Raw genomic sequence first — 20241 nt, 5'->3', positions numbered from 1 at the left:
GCTGAAAGAGGACAATGAAATAACTTTGATAATTTGTGCGACACTTTGATATTGTGTGCTCATTTTAGTATAATCACCATGCCTCAATATCAAATACACTTCCAAATGTGTTTGCATAAGTTGCTATAAATCTCTGCAGAACAATAAAACCTTATCTCTCTACATTGTTGTGAAATTGCAAAGAGAAAGCTTGCACCCAATCAAATCATCCTATGACATTTTTATAACTTCTCATAAAGCATTAGCTCACTACAGTTACTTGGCTGCATGTGTCGCTCACCTACTGCAGCATCTGAACACATGATGAACGGCATGACAGCTGCACAAGCCAGCGCACAAACGAACAAGAGTCTGCAGGAGAAAAACAAACACCCACAGGAATATTGTTGTAATTTAATGGGGATCATAATGCTGTCACTCAAAAATAATCACCAACCTCTTGCAGATTTTATGATTACATTTGGTGGAAAGCTTGTTCAGTTGATATTTACCTTGAGTGGAGAGAAGGGGTTTCTAACATGATGGACAGCTTCTTTTGCCAGGGTTTCTACGAGACCTTAAAATAAGCCGCAGTGGTGTCAATCCATGCGTTTCACTTGTCAAAAACAAGTGATTCACGTTGAGCTTTCACACACTGCTGCTGGTCGGGAGTCTGATTGGATGCAATACCGTTCACCTGGCCTCAAGTAGCCCACTTCCTAGATGTGTCTGTGTCGGATGGTTTCCCATTTTTCATATAATACTTTGTTTTGTCATTTATTTTACCTTGATTTGTGTATTTATCGTTTACTTCCTTTGAACAAAAGAATACATTTGCCTCCTCCTAGGATTTTTTACTTTGTAAAGTCACTTTAGGCCTGTAGAGACTTGATGCAATGTTTTATTTGTGTACACACACACACACACACACACAGGCCAAAGCTAGGCCATTGTTCTGATTATTTATAATGCACACACTGACTCACCCAAATTCCCATTTAAAAAAAAAAGCTTCAAGTTGAGTTGAAACCAGAACTTTTTATTTTTCCTTAAATATGTAACAACATTTCCAAATGAAATACATTAATGAAAAAAATAAATATATATACACATTAGTGCCATTCACAAGTTGTCCATGTTTTTCCTAATTTCACTGCAACAGCGACATAGTGGTCATCATCTAAACATGCATTCAGAAAGTAGAAACGCTGAATAAAATCATTGATGAATGCGTCTTGCCAGCAGTTTTATCACCATCATCATCACAAGTCCATGTTGCAAAGGAGAACCATTAGAAATAGATATCACATTAGCCCAGGTATCTGAAGTTGTGGACTCTTCAAAACATGTAGCAGGCCATCATGGCCATGTTCCTCACGTCTTCGTTGGTCATACAGTCTGTTGAAAGGAAGACAGGACACATTAGAAAAAGATCTATATTCATCCACTGTTTATTTTTCAAATATTACTTTTTCTTCTGGGTTGGGTTATGATAAAAACAACTCAAATTAATATCGGCTAGTTGTACTTAAGCGCTATCATAGGGATATATGGTTCTTTGTATTTATTTAACCATAGCTACTAGTTACATATGATCAATTGATGAAATAAGAGCCACTGTTAGCGTGGACTAAAGGCATCATAACCTCACAGCTGTTCTCAGTTATGCTGCTGATTAGACCGGCTGGGATTTTAATGAGGTCATCGTGTACTAAAAAGGAATGATACACTTTTAATTTGCCCCCAAATAACACGGGAGAGCACATAAAGTCCTGGAAGAATACTTTATCTGAATAGTATGTTGTGTGTACAAACTATTACAGTGTAGCCAAGATAACAAACTATAGGCTATCATCTTTCAGGACCTTGAAGAGTCCATAAAACACTGAAAGAAGACATTTAGCATGGCGTAGCCTACTTGTAGTCTACTTTTACTTTTGACACTTAAGTAGCCTACTTACTGTTCATTTTAAGAACTCCCAAATGTTCTCTCACAATAACTTATCATGAACCATAATGAGCGCTTGACTTACTTTCTCCGCCCCTCCGCCGCGAGCCCTTCCCACTAACCAGCCGCCAAACTTTCCGACAAGACCGCCGGAGCCTCCCGCCTCTGGTGCCCGTGGAGAAGTCGCTCTCCTCGGCTGGAGTCTCGGGAAGCGTCGGCTCCGCAGCGTCGTCACCGCCGTCTTGAACGTGACCGACCGGGTCCTCCTCCTCTTCCTCCTCCTCCTCCTCCTTGTCGAGGACTCCCAAGACTAGAAGCCGCTCCAGGACGCACTCGTCCACCCTCAGCTCGGCTCTCACCCTCCCCTCCCCGGAGATGGATGTGGTGTGTCGGCACAGCGGGCAGACGATGAGTGTGTCGGCCCCATCGGGTCCCAGGGGTCGCGAAAGGGCCAGCAGGAGCAGGCAGCTCTCACAGAAGCTGTGTTTGCAGTGGAGTTCCCGGGGACACCGACGGCCTGCGTTGTAGGTCCGGTAACAAATCCCGCACTCGTGCTCAGAGAACATCTTTTTGTTTTCTGGTCCCGGGCTGTGTCTCGGTGAAGTTGACCTCAAAAGTTTGAATGAATCAAGAGGTGAGCGCTCCAGAGTTTATAACACGGGGTGTGACGACGTGTGTGTGGGTGGATGACGGGAGAAACTGTATAGTGGATTTGAGCCAAATAAACATGAGTCATCAAGCTCCAAATAGACTACGAGTGATCGTACACGCACACACACACACCTCTGTGTAGTGACTCGCATACAGGACAAATTCACAGCCAGGGTCAAGCTGATGCAAGACATATCACTTATTCTGCTGATTTACAACATATTGGGAAATTTGAGTGTTTTCTTTGAGAGGCATGTCAGCTCAAAAAGCTTTATCCGAAGTTAAGCAACAATGTGCTTTAAAAAAACTGTGTATTTAAGATTCCCCCACTTAATCTATTAGAGCTACCCCTCCACGCCCTCACGTGTGTGTGTGTGTGTGTGTGTCTGTCTGTCTGTCTGTCTATCTGTCTGTCTGTGTAGTGACGTCAGCTCTTCCTCTCCACGGTAATCCCCAAACAAGTTTCTTCATATCAGTTGTTCCCGCATGAACTCCTTTCATGGTTATATCCGCTGAAATCCTGGCCAATAATCACAAACTCGCTGTGTGTGTGTGTGTGTGTGTGTGTGTGTGTGTGTGTGTGTGTGTGTGTGTGTGTGTGTGTGTGTGTGTGTGTGTGTGTGTGTGTGTGTGTGTGAGTGTGCGTGTTAGTCTTTTGTTAATGTTTTGTAGCCATTCCAGCTTTTTGCCCTCAGCTTAGAATTTACTGTAAAGGTGATTATTGTTTTTTTTTGACCCGATGACAAAAGAAAACTTTTCCCGAAAGCTGAGAATGTTCAAAGGGAAATGTCTCTATAGTTATATAAAACAAATAACCTTGCTGAAGTCATACTTCACTCTTAAACATGATTATTGATTGTGAACTTTTCACAGTAAAAGGCTGTTTTGGCTCTGAGAGTTCATTTCTTTAGAGCTACTAAATTGAATGCATAAGTGCTCGACTGTACTGTTGTACTCATCCCGAAACAATAATGTCGACATGTCACTTTCGTAGTCGGCCCACTAAGGCTGGCTAAAATTTTAATCTAGACTTTGATATGTATTGTCACCTTTTAACAGCTTTAATGACCTGATGGTAGTTCTTGTAATTGTTCCTGCTGTACATTAAAAAAATCCCTTTTTAAAGTGATTCCAGTGTACGTGACTGATGGGGAACAAAATGACCAGTCATTGGTCAAAGCTGTATTTTAGACTTAATGTGAAGCTAACAGTACATTCAACAGCCTGAGTTATACAAATGAAGTACAAATGTGTGCGTTCACAGGGTTTCTTTACTGAGACGCAGCACAGAGACGGTAACACAAAGCGGGAATGTGGTACTAAAAAGACTTCAGAACTTCAGAGTTTACAGAACAAAGACTGTGGATTTTGTCGACCATCATTTACCGTTTAAAGGAGGGATGTCTTTATAAACAGGATGAACAATATTCCTGCTTTCAGCTTGGTCTGATGGTTGTAAAACTGTCCTATCCCACATATAGGAACAATTCTCATTACACCGTGTGTCTGGTCTGTTCTTTTTCGTAACTTCTGGCTGAAAGCTTAAAGATCACGTCACAAAGTCTTCGCCTCAGTATATCAGGCTTCACCTCAGAGGAACTCAAGCTCAGCACATTCATTTCATCCCAATAATCAGTTTTGAATCTTGTGAAAGTCAGTTTACTATAGCTGCGTTTTGTTCACAGAGTTCAGTCGGTGTGACAGTGAAAATAGCTGAGTTGGCGTCTGCATCTACAGGCCGAGCTGTCAACAAGGAAATCATTCAATCGGGTGCAACAAGTACCGTAATACAGGTTATCATGTGTATCTGTCAATAATTCACTCACCACGCTCTGAACATGCAACTTATTTACCCTTGTTTTTAGTCATTGGCTCCCACTGGACTGTGCGCTGGTTTTTAAATATGAAAAAGAACATGTCGAAACATGTAAGGCTGTTAATAACTGCACCCTGATTCGCACAGCTATTTTTAACATATGCTGACTGTGTGGAAGCATGACAACATAATACGCAAGTAGAGTCGAGTAAGTCGACTCCGAATCTGTCATTTTCTGCCTTTGTGTCTCCTGGTTACCTTCACGTCACCGGGGGTTTAATTACTGCCGAGCAAACCACAGAGATGCCCCCAAGGGGGACCCGGCGGATAGAGAGGAGGACGAGTAACATCAAGTTAAGAAGGAGCAAAAAGAAACAGGAGGGGGTTGCCAGCAAGTCGAGCCTCAGCCTCGTATAGCCATACGGGATAATTAAGGTAGACATTTGAGTGGTTAATGTGCACGCAGAAGAGGGAGGAAGACACCCCGCCAGGATGAGATCTGTACCAACATGAGGAGCAGCGAGCACAGTGAGAGGGGTCGGAGGCGAGCATCAAAGTGGGCACTGATCAAAGGGGCGTGTGCGGTAAGTGGCTCTCTTATCATCTTAGGTGTCGAGATGGATCGCTGCCAGTTTCTCTCAATATAATCTTACTGAACCCTGATGGCCTGAATGCTACAGAGCTCATTTGGTTATACGGAGCAGCCGTTCAGGGCTGGTTTCAAACTTACCCTTTCACAACAGGCATGTTACATATATTGTGATTTTTTTGGAGGAAAGCAAAAATGCTTATTGTTGGTGTAAATGATATTTGAAGTTCTATTTTTGCTCTGATTCTAGAGTAGACTTGTGAAAGAAAAAGGTTTCAGGCGATGTGCTGCCGTGGACCAATTCAAAGGAGACTCCATCTGCTTAGCAACAATCCCCCCATGAGTGATCTTGGGTTGTTGTCCCATGTGAGCAGCAACAACAACAACACAAAAGTGTCAGAAAAGTAAAGCAAATCTAATGCCAGCAGCAAGTTAGCTTAGCATAAAACTAGGAAAAACAAGTAGCCTAATGATGTACAAAAACTGAAGATTAAAAACAAGTTTTGAGGTTAGATGGATCTTTTTAACCAGGCTAGATTTCCCCCCCGTTTCCAGTCTTTGTGCTAAGCTAAGCTAACTGGCTGCAGCCCTCTATTGAACGAAGTAGCATCAATCTATTTTTACCTAACTCTTGGTGGCAAACTCTTTGTCTACCAGGCTCTGCAGCTTACAATTATTCAATATCCTCTTTTCAAATGTTCCGTCGTGTTAAAGGGCCACTCCAACAACTTTTATTTTGTTGAAAGTTGAAACTAATTTACAAATGAATGCTCAAAATTGACACACCATGAAGCCGAGATTCTCACTTTTAGTCTCAGGTAAAGGTCAAGCTATACCAAAACGTTGGGGTCATATACATTTCACGTGATGCAACTCAAACGTGTGTTTAGTTAGACCCTCTAAACAGACACATCTTTCAAACACCGTGCTTTCAGTTTGTCCAAAGTCTAAACCGAGATAAATGACATCATCGGGGTTATTTTCTCGAAGATAAAACCGTTTTTTCAGACTGAATAATACTCACTAAAATCAATGGAGTGGCCCTTTTTTAAAATAATAGCTTATGTGAGTGGAGAAAAGTGGACGTGCACACATGCATATAGCATCATTACAGCGACTCATTACGTCCTTTTACAGCTTTTCTTGATATTTTTTATTCCCATACTTCCTGGACAGGATCTGAGTGAGCAGGCCAGCACACATGGACTCAGGGTGATTGTGAGAGGTAATGGTTAGACAGCGGATGGCTGTGTGGTTAAATGGATGAACCCCATGACTCATGGGCTGTGGAATCTGTCCATAAAACAAAGCGGCATCCCAGGGAGAGCAGATCCTGCCCTTTAAAAAAGCCACATAAGCCTCTGGGGCTCTATTCGTCTTAGTAAAGGTTATTTTCTCTTTACAGATTTTACCGTCTTCTGTTAAAGATCCATCCACAAGTTGCATCTTGCCATCCCTGAGCACCCAACTCCATCCCTCCCTCCCACCATGACGGGGGGTGTTGTCCCAGCTTCCCAGCAGGGGGACCCAGCTGCTGCAGCGCTCAGCCTCAGCACCATCCCGGGGGAGCCCATGGATGTGGAGTGTCCCATCTGCTACCAGGAGTACAACCAGTACAACAAATGCCCCCGGATGCTGGAGTGTCTCCATGTTTTCTGCACCGAGTGCCTCAAAAGGATCCAGCTGTGTCCCCTCGAGCCCCTCGACGCCGCCAGCAGCACGCCAGCCCTCCCCTGCCCCCTCTGCCGCCACCTCACCCCTCTGGAGACCGGAGACGCCCTCTCCTTGCCCTGCAACTCGCGCATCCTGGCCGGGCTGCCCCCCGTGGCCTTCCGCCTGCCCGTGGCCGTGGCGACGCGCCTGGCCACCGTCACCCAGAGAGTGGTGCTCTCCCTGGAGGGCGACAGCAGAGACGCCCGCTTCATCATCCTGCCCACCGTCAGCCTGCGGGTGCAGCAGATGCACCCGGAGAGGCCGTACGGCGTGGCGCCGGGCCTGGTGGGCGAAGACGAGGTCATAGAGCAGAGCAAGAACACGCTGTTCCGGGTGCAGGTGCTGGCCGTCACCTTCTGGGTGCTGTTCGTGATCACCTGCGTGGTCGTGGTGGTGTTCGGGCCGCAGTTTTTTAACAGGAAACATTAAAGGAAAACAGGGTTTGTATCCTCTTTTATAGCAGATATAGTTGTTAGAGTCATGATGTAGTCACACTGTAAAAGTAAAGTATAGTTATGGGATCAACTCAAATTATACTTTTATTTATATAATACATACACCACTCACTGTACTGCATATCTGTTGCTCTTTCATTGATGATGGATTGATGAAGAGTTCCCTCTAGTGGTTTACTTGGTGACTGTAAATAAAGGATTAAACACTAAATATGTCGTCTTCTCTCAGGTTTCATGAAGTTTCACTCTCTGTGTTTGTTATTATGCAGCTGAAGACTGTCCTGCCAGTGCACACATGAATAAAGCTACCTTATATGTAACACATGTACAGTGTGTCGGGTGCTTATACCAAAGATTGGCAGTGTGTATTTGTTTCATCATATATGGATTGATTGATTTCTTTTGTGGTATAAATTACAGCAAACATATTCTGTTTATACCAAAGTTTCAATTGTATGTGGTAGCTACAGGTAGTCTGATGTTGCTTTAGGGGCCCCTTTGCAAAATTGTTGTGGGCCCCTTAAGCGCTTCATTGCTTGTTTGTTGTAATTTGGTGGAATTTAATGTTGATACAGGGCCCCTGACAAAGATGGGTAATAAAGAACGATTTGCCTTGAGACCTCTGTCATTTCAGTTTATATTTATTAGCATTATCCGAAATAAATTTGCAGTCATTAAAGTAACTGATTGAAATGTTAGGACCTTTGGGACCTCTTAGAGGTCTGGGACTCGAGGCTGCCCGGTTGATAATCTGTCCTTAGCTAATACTTTCACCTACTCTTGTACTTTTTACTCATATTGTATTTATCTGAGAGCGGTAGTTACAAATGTTTTAACGTATAACTATATTTCTTAATACAAACCATAACAAAAAGGGGTAACAGAGGCTTTTAATGAACAGTATAAAAACAAGGTGGGTTATGTTATGTAATAGTTGCTTATCCTATAAATACATTATTTCTAATACGAATTTCTTGTGGTGAAAAGTAACTAATACATTCGCTCAAATACCGTACTTAAATACAATTTAGAAACTATACTACATTTTGAAGGCAAATATTGTACCTATTGTATTGTATTTTTACTCCATTACATTTATTTTTAAGTATAGTTAATATTATATAATATTTGTAATGCAGAACTTATAACAGAGTATTTGTACACTCTAGTATTGCTGATACAAATGTTGGGGTGGGGGGGTGGAGGTGTTTGGAGGAGTACGTAAAAGAAAAAGGAGGGGGGGGGGGTTACGTGATTACGTCACACGCCGCGTTGGCTCGCAAAAAGTGGTGAAAAGTTTTCGGACCCCCTCCCCTGTATGTTTTTGTTGGGGGAAAAAGTTGTTGGTAGTGAACGATAGGTCGTGTGAATGTAGCGGCTCCGTCGTTTCTTTCGCCCCTCGGTAACAATGCGGGGCAGCGCGAGAGTTTTACTTTGTTAACAGTCGGTAGAGAGAGAGAGAGAGCAGGCTGTACGCGTTCACGTCCTCTGGCTCGGACCGAAAAAAAAATCTCAGTGGCCATCATCGTTTCACCTCTGAGCCGAGTCTCGTTAGCCACCTAGCCGCGAGCTAACTACCCGACCAAGTTGACGCCACCTCGCCTCGTATAGTGCGCTTCTTGTGGGGTGTGTGGGGGGGGAGAGACTTCCAGCTTTGGGAGAAAAGCAGACCGCAGAGATGGCGGAAACCAAAATAATCTACCACATCGACGAAGAGGAGACGCCGTATTTGGTGAAGATACCCATCGCTGCGGAAAATATCACTTTGCTGGATTTTAAACAGGTCTTGAACAAGCCGAACTACAAATTCTTCTTCAAGTCTATGGACCAGGACTTCGGGTGAGCTTGCTGGGACTTTTTTTTTTCTTAAGAAGGGAATATTTGTGGTTTGCATGCAAATAAAAGTTATTAAAGCTCGAGATACTTAATTGTTGTTGTTGGAAAACAATACTTTAAATGTGCCTTTTTTATTGTCTGCGTGGAGGAGCAGTGACCTCGCACTAAAAAGCTTGGCTAATTCAAAATAAACTTTATTAAAACGCCTGTTTTACAAAAGTCGTGCAATCCTATCTCGTGACCGGCTGTCGTGTATTTGTCCCAGAAGGAATAAACTTCTAAACTTAAGTAAAGCTGCTCGTGCAGGTCGCCATTCAACCAACACATCCCTACTCAGAAGTGATCATGACTAGTGATGAATGTATATATAAGTGGGTCTATAAATAATAAGGCTATGGAGGCTGGGACATTTCTCAGGAAACATCATCATTACAATGGGAGGCATTCCCTGTCCCTGCTGCTTTCCTTTCCTTTGCCCTAATCCTTCTCCCTCCCTCCCTCCCTTGCTTCCTTCAGTCCATCATCTTGTGAAATCCTCGCCTTTTCTTTCTCTCGGGACTGAAGCCAGGGTTTTGTCCCCCCCCCCCTCTTTAACACTTTGGCCTGCCAGCCATCCTTTTCATTCCCCCTAGCTTCCTCCCTTCCTTTTCTCCCCAATCCACTCCTCCAGAAAGAGCTGTCTCCTCTCTATCAATTCATCTTCTTCTGCCTATAGCTGCTGTGCATTTTACTGCAGAAGAATGCATGTTTGTGGTTCACCCCCCCCCCCCCCCCCCCAGTGAAACCCTCTGGGCTTCTGTTAACTGCATCATAGTCTTTGGATGAGTATTAAAACTTGTTCCTCTTTGGATGGCACCAATCGGAGTCAAGGAAGCTGCAACATCAGCTCAAAACCCCCCCCCAGATGAAATGGAGGAGATGTCCTCACATTAGGCCTGGACAGAGTTGCACGCACAGCGTTTGAATCAATAATAGCGACGACACCAGTTACTGACTTCAGAGAGCGAGTGTAAAGATGCTCCACGTCTGGCGTTGGCTTGTTGAAATGATTAGTTGAGTAATCAGTCGGTGCAAACCGCAAAAATGTGTTGATCGCTATTTCGGTTATTTATCAAGTGAGAATGCAGTTTCCCAAATGAGGTGAGCTGCTGGTGAGGGGTTCGGACGTGGCTGTTGGGCTCTGGGAGCTTTGTGTTTTGGCGTCTTGACAGTTTTATACTCATAAAGTAGGTGTTACACGGTGGAAATAGTCATTTGTAGCCCTAAAGAGGACAGCCTTTCGTCAGTGTTGTCACGTAAACTCTTCTTGTATGCACAAATTAAATTGTGTCCACTGTGATTGCACAGAAATATTCTCAACCATGTTCTTTGATTTTAATTGTTTGGCCAAACAAATGTAGTAAAATTGTGAAGAATGCACATTTCCAGTCGTTTGGCTAGTAATGTTTCCACGGATAGACGCTCCTCTTGTGTCCCTGTAATGCAATAGAGTTCAGCAACAACCTCCCGAAATGACCATACAGTGTCGCGTTAGACTCGTTGGGTTTAGATACGCGTACCTAATAAACCGGCAACCGTGTGTTTACGCCTAAAACACTCTTCACCGCCTCCATTATTTATTTTATCTTGACTAGCCGTACCACAGTCACCAGTGTAGTTTCTGAGTTAGCGGTCTAATTGGGAGCGTGTCCCTGTGTAACTGGACAGGACATGTTTAGAGCACTGTGTGCACTTTGTTGGTGTTTTTCCAAAAGGAGAAATGTCCTCCGAACTCACTCGGCAGAGCAAGGAAAAGTCTTTCAAAGAGACTATAAGGGCAGAAAAATCCCCACTTCTAAACTGAAGTCCTGCAGCCTGGCATCACGCTCTCTCATTTAAATAAATATATTCAAACATAGCTCTGAGTCAGCTGTCCAATCAAAGCAGGGACGTTTTTCTCTCCCCCTCTCTCTCTCTCTCCGGCCCAGGAGAGGAGTGTGTAATAGTGTGTGTTTTCATTTCCCCTGGTATGAGGCCAGCTGTCGAGCTGTGTGTGTGGCAGTGGGGGGAGATCCGTGGACCGGTGCTGGGAACCTGGGGCTGGACTGAGGCCATTTGCTGGGTGTCAGGGGTTTCCACAGGGGAGAGGAAACGGGTTGAAAGAGCGGGGTCGTGTTCACTCCCAGTTATTAGATATTCGCCTGTGTACGTCCGCCATCGGGGAGCTGCATGAGGGAGATTATTGGTAGACATGCGATGCCGTGTCGGGTGTGAAAGAATTTGATAGTAGCAAGAGACGGGGGGACGGGGGGACGGGGGTCCAACATGTCTCTGCATATCTCAGGGTTGTTTGTGCATTATTTGAAGTGTGTGTGAAATGACTTCCGACTGGTCACTTGTTTGTTTGGAGGGGCCGAGGAATGAAGACAATTATGCTCTCGGGAGAAGAATGTTGCATCTGTTCATCTGCTGTCTGGATGCAGAGAGAGACGAAACGAGTTTGTTAACTAGCATTCGGTAGCCACACACACACACACGCAGCTCTCACATGCTAAATCATCATGTAACAGAACCCCCCCCCCACCCCCACCCGTGCCCACAACAATGTGGCCGTACGCTAACACTCGCCCACAAAACCAGCTCTCAAACAGCTGCTTACGAAAGCCCGGTGGAGCCTGACCGAGAGGAGGCACACGGGCAGATGAAGCTGGAAACTTTTGAAGGAGTTGGAGCAGACAAGTGCCCAGCCCCTCCTGTCCCAGTACTGTAATAACATAGTGTGTGTGGGGGGGGGGGGGAGTTACACAGCTGAGGCCAAGTGTTTGTCTTTCTGACAAACATGGAGGAGGGAAGGATGGACAGACGGATGTGTTGCCTTTAAGGAGCGTTGGCCGTGTGGACGCTGGGCTCTCGCAGTGGCTGCTACTGAGAGCTTATTGTTGTTATGTGTATTTTCATGTATATTTAGTGATATAATTGTACATTTTTTATGCTGCACATTGATTGTGAATGCGTGACCGGTTGCTTTAAATGCTCAGCTAAGCCTGACCTAAAGCTAAAGTTAACCTAAGCTCAAGTATTACTCGACTAGAGCCTCTTCAGTCCGCTGCATTAGCCACAGGCTGATGCATAAAACATCTGGAAACGCATGTACAAAGGAATATGGCAAGCGGACAAGAACAGCTTGTCAAAACACATTTTAGAACCGAGCCCAGCATCAGACTTAGTTCAGCCATGTTGTTGTCAAAGCCTCATATATATATATTTAATGTAAACTATTTAATGTCCCTGAGTTGTGTTCAGCCCTCATTCCTTCATCCCACCGTAGCATTCAGACATCCCATAATGTTATGAAGCTGGAGCAACGTCTACCTGCCGAGCCTCACCGTCTCTCTCTTTCCCTTTTCAGGGTGGTGAAGGAAGAGATTTCCGACGACAGCGCCAAGCTGCCATGTTTCAACGGCCGAGTGGTTTCATGGGTAAGAAGCGATAAACCTGCCGCGTGTATAAATAGATTTCACCGGTGACCACTGCTCTGAATCTGTAAATGACCTCATTTCAATAATGTCCCGCTGAGGCTTCTGGGAAAATTTCAGAAAGCTGGCCTTTTTATCCTAAAAGTCAGGCAGCCTCAGCGGCCAGAGGCTGTTTTCCAGAAACCACGTTCGTTCCCCCCTCAGACTCATCATCTGGCCTAACGAGCAGCAATAAAATGAAGCAATTCATTTCAAATCGGAGCCACTAACGTTGCAGAATCGTGCATCAGATGATCCACAGCCACAGTCTTGAGTCACCGTAGCCAACAGCAGTACTGGTAGCATGGTTGGTGTTTCTGTTTTAAGTCTTTAGAAATGTGACATATTCTAACTTCTCTCGTTGTTAATCGACGCTCCAGCAGCGCACAGCGTGTTGCTGTTTACAGTACGGCGGGGTTGCCAGGTACAGTTTTCCATACTTCTCCATTTCTCCAGTAGAAGGGCCTCAGTGGTTGTACCCTCACCCCGAGAGTTAGCATTTGAATAAAGACAAAAAAAACGTCGGATAAGCAGGTTGGAGTCCGACGCATCTGTTAAGTGCATAAGAAGGAGAGAAGGCTTTAAAGGAGGGAGGGAGGGGGGGGGAACAAAGCTCGGTAGACCAGAGGGACTGATATGTGATCCGTGGGCCGAGATGGATGGAGGGATCCCAGAAGACGGGCGTTTCATAGTCTCACCGCCATTAGTGTGTGTGTGGGGGTGGGGGGTGGGAGACTCGGCCTGAAAGACTCCATTAGCTTAAGTTATTTTGACGGGGAATGCAAAGCTTCTTTAAGGGCACCAAATGTCCCAAAAGTTACAGCATTAGAAGACTACTTCATTGTCATATTTCAGCCCAATACGCCCTTCTTTTTCTTTAGGTCTTCGCTACGTCGTGTCCCCTCCCTGCGTGTGTTTTCATGGTCCGTGTAACTGGATGCTGTTTGGTGTTCGTCCTAATTGTTGATGTGCGTTCCCTCCGTGTGTGTCCGGGCACCGTTGTCGTATAAACGAGGAGAGACGGGTTAAGTGTAGGATAGCGTTTCAGTATGCCCTCGAGACGCCCGTCTGAAAAGAGTACATTGTTTGTGTGTCAAAGTAATTGACATCTTACCCCGCTCCTCCTTTCAGTCCTCTCCCTTTTTCTCACCCTCTCTCCTCCCTCTCACCATCTTTTTTCTTTTTAGTTTTGTGCCAATTTCTCTCCACTCCGCATCTCGTTATCTCTTTCTTTCCGTTTTGTCTCTTCCAGTTGGTATCTTCGGACACTCCGACAGCGGAGCCTCCGGTGGCGGTGGTTCCTCCCGTGGAAACGACGACCCAGCCTTCGCCCCCTCCTCCGCCCCTCCCTCCCCCGCCCGCGGAGAGGACCGGGGGCATCGGGGATTCCAGGCCGCCCTCCTTCCAGTAAGCAAAGAACGCACTCATTATACATTTACCCTAAAGAGGGGCACCGCGAGGCCCAAAAACCAACTCAAAAACTTGAGCGTCTCCCACAGCTGTAATATCGATACTGTTTGTTTTCCTGAATGTATCTCATACACTCCCGGTATCGCGTTGCTACAAGAATAGCTGGAATACTACAGCTCATTTGAACCTGATCTCAGGCGGTGCCTCCCTTGTTATTGACGTGTTCTGGGAGCAGCTTTCAGTACATTAAACATACATAATCTTGATTTTTAATATGTTTTTACACATAGTTTATGGGGCTCTTTTGAGATTGGTTTCGGGGTCAGAAGGAGTTCCCATCCCGGCTGCAGCGCTCTCCTCCACTTCTCGTGTTTGGACGTCGTCCCTTTTCGTCTCCCGTGGCTGCAGGATCGGTCGCCTGATGGATTTTGAATCCAATTTCAAATTAAAACAATTTACTATTTAACTCCACTAAACGTGTGGTTTTGGAGAATGAACCGCGCCGGTTTCTTTTCCATGCTGCGTTTCTTTTGGAGCCGGAACAACACCGACGCTCATACTGGAAAATGAAACGTCATTTAAATTGTAGGGTCTTTTTTTTTTTTTTTTTTCTTCTTCTCTTGCTTTCATCATGAACCACAAGGCGTTCTCTGTCTTCCTATGTAATCAGCATATTTGTGTGCTAATGGTACTGAAGTCTGCGGCCCTCTACGGAGGCTCACTGGAGCATTAGCTTGTTGCTACATGCATGTTGGCCTGTGACCAGCTGTGGATGTGACAAGTGTTCACACGTGACCGCGGCAGAAGTGGCTTTGCCATAAATTAGAGCTAGACACACACATCTGCTGATACTAGCTTATTATGAGTACTAAACTAGGTTTAAGGTAATAAAAGTTGAGCGTGAGTACGATATACAGACATTGTGAGTGCAGTCCAGTGAGCACAGCATGATGGACTCAAACCTTTGATCCTTTTTTTCCTTCTCTAAATCGTCCATCATAAGTCCTAAAAGAAGTTTATTGGTTATTATACGAATACCACATCTGGAAAAAGAGACATAACTTTGGTAAAGTTCTTACATCAGTTCCGTCCTGCTCTGTTTCTTACTGTTGCTGCTGCTTCGTCTGTTTCAGCCCCAACGCGACGGGCAGTGTGGAGACCTTGGACGACCAGACTGAAACGGAGTCTGTAGTTTCCTTCAGGAGGGAGCGACCCCGGCACAGAGAGAGCTTGGAGCCACACGGTGAGAAACCGCAGACCACAAAGAATGAAAAATGCTCTTTTACGAGCGCGATTTGGCCCGCTCCCAACAGCCAAACAATGAATAAGTGATATAATCAGGAATGTCGAGAAGTGGAGGAATGTTTGTCAACGCTGACGTGAGCAAACATGAATATCTCCCCTCTGGTCTCGGCTGTGTTCTCAGGGCCTCGCATGAACGGCCAGACTCGACTGGAGCGCCACCTGGCGGGCTACGAGAGCTCCAGCACGGTGATGAGCAGCGAGCTGGAAACCACCAGCTTCTGCGACTCCGAGGACGACGACACCATGAGCAGGTGAGGGAGCGATGGAGGACGGGGACAGTTAACTGGAAAGTTTTTTTTTTTTGTGGCTCTTAAATGTTTGTGACGCCATGTTTCTCTTCTTTGTTGACACTCGTAGGTTCAGCAGTGCAACAGAGCAGAGCACCGCCTCCAGGCTCCTTAAACGCCACCGCAGACGCAGGAAACAGCGCCCACCACGTCTGGAGAGGGTTTGTACCATCTTCTGACCTTTCTGTATTTAAACATGGTTTGCTCAGAGGTGGTATTTTGGGTGTGTAAGCGGATCTCATGGTCATTTTGTGTTTTTCCCACTCCAGGCCTCCTCCTTCAGCAGCGTGACAGACTCCACGATGTCCTTGAACATCATCACCGTCACTCTCAACATGGGTCTGTAAACTCCTGATGTTAAATACTGCACTACACTTTCTTTTTTTTTTTTTACATGTGTAGTGTTAACACTGTTCTCAACATCACAGAGAAGTACAATTTCTTGGGCATCAGCATCGTGGGCCAGAGCAACGAAAGGGGGGACGGAGGCATCTACATCGGCTCTATCATGAAGGGAGGAGCTGTGGCTGCAGACGGACGCATCGAACCTGGAGACATGCTGCTGCAGGTGAGGAAGATCAAAGGGTTCATCCGACATCAAAGGGAGGGGTTTTATTTTTAAGGACTGTTCCAATGAATGTGTTTTTCTGAATTCCGGTGGAGCTTTCAGTTATTAGACATCGTGACGCCCAATTTGGGATCTTTTCCAGCTTAGAAACAATGTTAATTCAGTTGTAATTTATTCCTTTTGGTGTTCTTGGCGGAGTTAATGAGACGGTAAAAAGTTTAAATAGAAAGCTGGAACAAGGAAATGACTTCAATGGTTATTCAATTATCAAAATATCTGCCCATTATCATATTATCTGTACTTATCTGTCGGACTAACTCAAATCTTTTGTCTCTTTTTAAAAGGTGAATGACATCAACTTTGAGAACATGAGTAACGACGATGCAGTGCGGGTGCTGAGGGAGATCGTACACAAGCCAGGGTGAGTCGCTGTCTTTCCTCATTGTTAATATTATCAGACAGTATCTTTCACGTTGTGTCCGTACACAAGTTGGTACCGGTGGTTCTAATGCCTTGTGGTGTTCTCCAGGCCCATCATCCTGACGGTGGCTAAGTGCTGGGACCCGTCTCCTCAGGGCTACTTCACTCTGCCTCGCAGTGAGTACAGAGCCGCCCCCTTTTCCTGTTTATTCCCCTGTTTGGTAGCACTCTGCCGTCGGTAACGCTTTCCTCTTCTCTTCTGCAGACGAGCCGATCCGACCCATTGACCCGGCAGCGTGGGTGAGCCACTCCGTGGCTATGACCGGGGTCTACCCCCCCTTCCCGGGCAGCTCCTCCCTCAGCACCATCACCTCCTCCTCCTCCGTCACCGAGACCGAACGTGAGAGCTTCTTGTTTTGACCCGGATTTCACCTCTTTAGTAATCATTTCCTCTTTAGCTTCCCTAAAATGCCCTTCTGTCTCTTTTCAGGTTTCGATGACTTCAACTTATCCCTGCACTCTGACATGGCATCTGTTGCCAAGGCCATGGCCTCGCCGGAGTCCGGTCTGGAGGTCAGGGACCGCATGTGGCTTAAGATCACCATCCCCAACGCTTTCCTCGGTAAGACGAGCGTACATTAGTTACATGAGCTTTCCGTGCCTCACAGGACTTCTACAAGGGGAAAACCCCCGACGTGCATCTGCTTAATTGGAATCACCTGCAACTGAATCACAAGGAGAGATTACATAACCCGTTTGTCCATGTTGTGCTTTTTGAAATGAAAGCTTCTAAGTATACTGTGCATCTTTGTCACAATGATTTCCTTACCAGGCTCGGACGTAGTGGAGTGGCTCTTCCACCACATCGAGGGGTTCCAGGACCGCCGGGAAGCCAGGAAGTACGCCAGCAACCTGCTGAAGGCCGGCTTCATCCGGCACACCGTCAACAAGATCACCTTCTCCGAACAGTGTTACTACGTCTTCGGAGATTTGAGCGACTGTGAGAACTGTGAGTAACTGGGGAAACCGTCGACGTCAAAGGATTGATGTTGCATGTAATCACATTTGCACACATGCCTTTTGTGGACACACTGGTGACTGTAATCACGTGAACATTTCGGTTATGGAAGAATTTCTTTATTGCTCTGCCATCCCTGAACTTGGAACCTCCAGAAATCATGTCATAATGAATATAAAAAAACAAAAGTGTCCACAAACTGCAGCAGTTAATACACGTTTAGTCTGTTCTTGGGTCTGATTTCTAACGCACATAACGTATAAACATGTTCCACCCGTTGTTCATCTCCTCTTATCTCCCACCCAGACATGGCCAACCTTTCCCTGAACGACAACGACGGCTCCAGTGGGGCCTCGGACCAGGACACGTTGGCCCCCCTGCCTCTCCCGGGGGCCTCCCCGTGGCCCATGATGCACACCTTCCCCTATCAGCCTTACCCGACGCATGCCTTCTCCAGCCAGCCGCCTCCGTACCACGAGCTCACCAGCTACAGCTACGCCCCCGGCAGCACCGGCAGCCAGCACAGCGAAGGCGAGCGCAGACCACGATCATCCTGCTGACTACGACTCGTGTGTATTTTGTACATCTCATCTAACCGCATTTTCTTTCCGCCCCCCCCCCCCCCCTCAGGGAGCCGGAGCAGCGGCTCGACGAGAAGCGAGGGCGAGCGACGTCGTAGCACTAAAGGCCCGGGCAGCACCGTGGGCGGAGGGGAGAAATCTCCCTCGGGCGCGGGCGTAGAAGGCGGCGGCGGGGCCGACTCGCGCTCCGGCAGCGGCAGCGAATCCGAGTACTCCACCCGCAGCAGCCTGAGGCGCGGCCACGGCTCGGCCGCGCCCAGCGAGCACAGCCACGCCTCCTCCCAGCGCTCTCATCATCACCGCATCCCCCAGCAGCCCCACATGTCTCCCTACCCGCCGGGCATCCTCCCTTACAACCCCATGATGGTGATGATGGTGCCCCAGCACGCGCACCCGGCCATGGCGGCCGCGCACGCTCTTCCTCACACGCAGCAGATGGCCACGGGCCCCATGCACCCGACTCTACTCCCGCTCCCCTCCTCCACCCCAGGGGGGCCACCCGGCGCCCCGCCCACTCGCGACCTGGGCGCCGTGCCCCCCGAGCTGACTGCCTCTCGCCAGTCCTTCCACCTGGCCATGGGGAACCCCAGCGAGTTCTTCGTGGATGTCATGTAGATGTTGTTGTTGTTTCTGTCTCGGTGGTGTTGAGTGACCATTCATGTGAAGGTAGTGTACGGTTCACACTTGTTTTGACGCGGATCTGGTGGTTAGCCTTTTGAGCTCACAAGTGCCTATTGGATTGAGGGCACTTGTTACAAATTTGGTGAGAACAGGGTTAAACACTGACGAAGAATTGGGGTGTTGTCTGACTATCTCAATGCATTTTCTCTTATTAAAATCCACTACATAATGGTTATCTTTCCAAAACCTAAATCCAGAAAGACCAGTTCTACTTTCTTACCTCAGTGGTGAGCTGCTCAGCACCCTGGCTTTTTCAAAATCCCCAAAACCGAAATCCAATATTTTAGGAAGGGAAGCACCTTCAACAAACCAGCTATGAATGTCAGAGCTGTCCACCCAGGAAGCGCACGGACCACAGTTTTAACACTAGAGGGCGCCAGGTACACCGCGTACTTGAAAAGGATGCAATCCTGTACACAACATCTGGTTCATCGTGCCAGATCGGTTGGCAGCACGGGACTATATTGAGTGCCTTACTCATTTTTTTTTTTTAGCGACATTTTCACACTCCAGGTACATAAAATAACTCCTTTTTGTTCCAGCATTGTTTGACAATGATCTTCTCTGTGTATATATATCTCCTATGTAAATGCAAACAATACAGAACAGCGAGCTCTAATGTGAAAAGAAAATAGGTCCAAAAAATGTCAGGTGAACTTGTGTTTAGTAATCACTGTCGAGGCCGAGTCGTCGTCAGGAGTTTACGGTTTGGGACTGTAACGGCTCAACGGTACTAATAACGTGCAGACAAAACGCTGAGTGGTACTTCTTGATTACATTCAGTGTATATCTTAAGTAACTGTGATCCAAATGCCCCCCCCCCATGCTTATTTTTATGTAACTGACTTGCCTTATTCACCCATTTCATTTTTTTTTTGTATGAGTGACTATATAAATCATGTATAACCGAACTATTAAGGTGCTAAATGAAGATTCAACATTTCAAAAAAAGAAAAGAAAAAGAACGACTGACGGTGTCACATTGTTTGATTTCATATCGCCACCTTTTGTTTGTGTACTTGAGAATAAATTTGATACTTACAAGCTGTCCAGGCTTCATTGTTTTAAGAGGGACATGAGACTTGGGGAACAACTTTTGGGTTTCTCAGTTTTTGTAAATAAGCGGTCACTGACAGAAAACCGAAGTTCTGAATTCAACTAAATCCAACTAAATGCGTCAGACTAGTAGACACGGTGCACATACTTTATGCGGATCTTAATACCTTTTTCAGCATAATATTGTTTAATTTTTATGATTCAAAAGGCTGCAGTTAAGTCTTATGATTCTATAAACTTTTTCTGACTTTTCTAGCTGAGTTAATTGAATGCACACATCTACCTGCATCAAATGCATAATAGATATTTAATGAAAGCACCAATAGTCATTCATAAATAATCAATTATATTGTCGTTAAGGAGGCGCCAGTGGTACATTATTTTTACTCGACAACTATATATATATAGTATATATGACTACTACATTGCAGATG

At 46.0% G+C, this 20241-nt stretch overlaps 3 protein-coding genes across 3 annotated transcripts; 2 read left to right on the top strand and 1 right to left on the bottom strand.

Annotated features, from left to right (window-relative positions):
* Window positions 1-1119: 1119 nt before the first annotated feature.
* On the bottom strand, window positions 1120-2528 carry LOC306714435 (RING finger protein 227). The gene is made up of 2 exons (XM_079184467.1): window positions 2013-2528; window positions 1120-1377 (listed from the first exon to the last, which is right to left on the bottom strand). The coding sequence occupies exons 1-2, from the start codon at window positions 2491-2493 to the stop codon at window positions 1319-1321; spliced, it is 540 nt and encodes a 179-aa protein (XP_079040593.1). The 5' UTR covers window positions 2494-2528; the 3' UTR covers window positions 1120-1318.
* A 2428-nt stretch (window positions 2529-4956) lies between these two features.
* Window positions 4957-7125, top strand: LOC306714556 (uncharacterized protein; the record flags this gene model as incomplete). The annotated part of the gene is made up of 2 exons (XM_079184600.1): window positions 4957-4978; window positions 6389-7125. The coding sequence occupies exon 2, from the start codon at window positions 6472-6474 to the stop codon at window positions 7123-7125; it is 654 nt and encodes a 217-aa protein (XP_079040726.1). The 5' UTR covers window positions 4957-4978; window positions 6389-6471.
* Window positions 7126-8453: 1328 nt separating this feature from the next.
* dvl2 (dishevelled segment polarity protein 2) lies at window positions 8454-19789 on the top strand. Its single transcript, XM_079185187.1, has 15 exons — window positions 8454-8990; window positions 12376-12445; window positions 13734-13888; window positions 15025-15134; window positions 15318-15447; window positions 15554-15644; window positions 15753-15822; window positions 15912-16051; window positions 16396-16472; window positions 16581-16648; window positions 16737-16871; window positions 16962-17093; window positions 17304-17480; window positions 17796-18020; window positions 18120-19789. The coding sequence occupies exons 1-15, from the start codon at window positions 8830-8832 to the stop codon at window positions 18683-18685; spliced, it is 2307 nt and encodes a 768-aa protein (XP_079041313.1). The 5' UTR covers window positions 8454-8829; the 3' UTR covers window positions 18686-19789.
* Window positions 19790-20241: the final 452 nt, after the last annotated feature.

The sequence above is a fragment of the Pholis gunnellus genome, assembly GCF_910591455.1.
Source record: "Pholis gunnellus genome assembly, chromosome: 23".
Taxonomy (NCBI): domain Eukaryota; kingdom Metazoa; phylum Chordata; class Actinopteri; order Perciformes; family Pholidae; genus Pholis; species Pholis gunnellus.
This window is presented reverse-complemented; position numbering and strand designations above follow the sequence as displayed.

What these genes read in the sequence shown, in the direction of transcription:
- LOC306714435 (XM_079184467.1), bottom strand. Translation starts at nt 2,493, where the DNA reads ATGTTCTCTGAGCACGAGTGCGGGATTTGTTACCGGACCTACAACGCA. An exon ending in GCGGCGGAGGGGCGGAGAAA is followed by an intron (nt 1,378 to 2,012) that starts GTAAGTCAAGCG and finishes TCCTTTCAACAG; the next exon opens with ACTGTATGACCAACGAAGAC.
- dvl2 (XM_079185187.1), top strand. Translation starts at nt 8,830, where the DNA reads ATGGCGGAAACCAAAATAATCTACCACATCGACGAAGAGGAGACGCCG. An exon ending in ACGGCCGAGTGGTTTCATGG is followed by an intron (nt 12,446 to 13,733) that starts GTAAGAAGCGAT and finishes TGTCTCTTCCAG; the next exon opens with TTGGTATCTTCGGACACTCC. An exon ending in CACCGTCACTCTCAACATGG is followed by an intron (nt 15,823 to 15,911) that starts GTCTGTAAACTC and finishes TCAACATCACAG; the next exon opens with AGAAGTACAATTTCTTGGGC.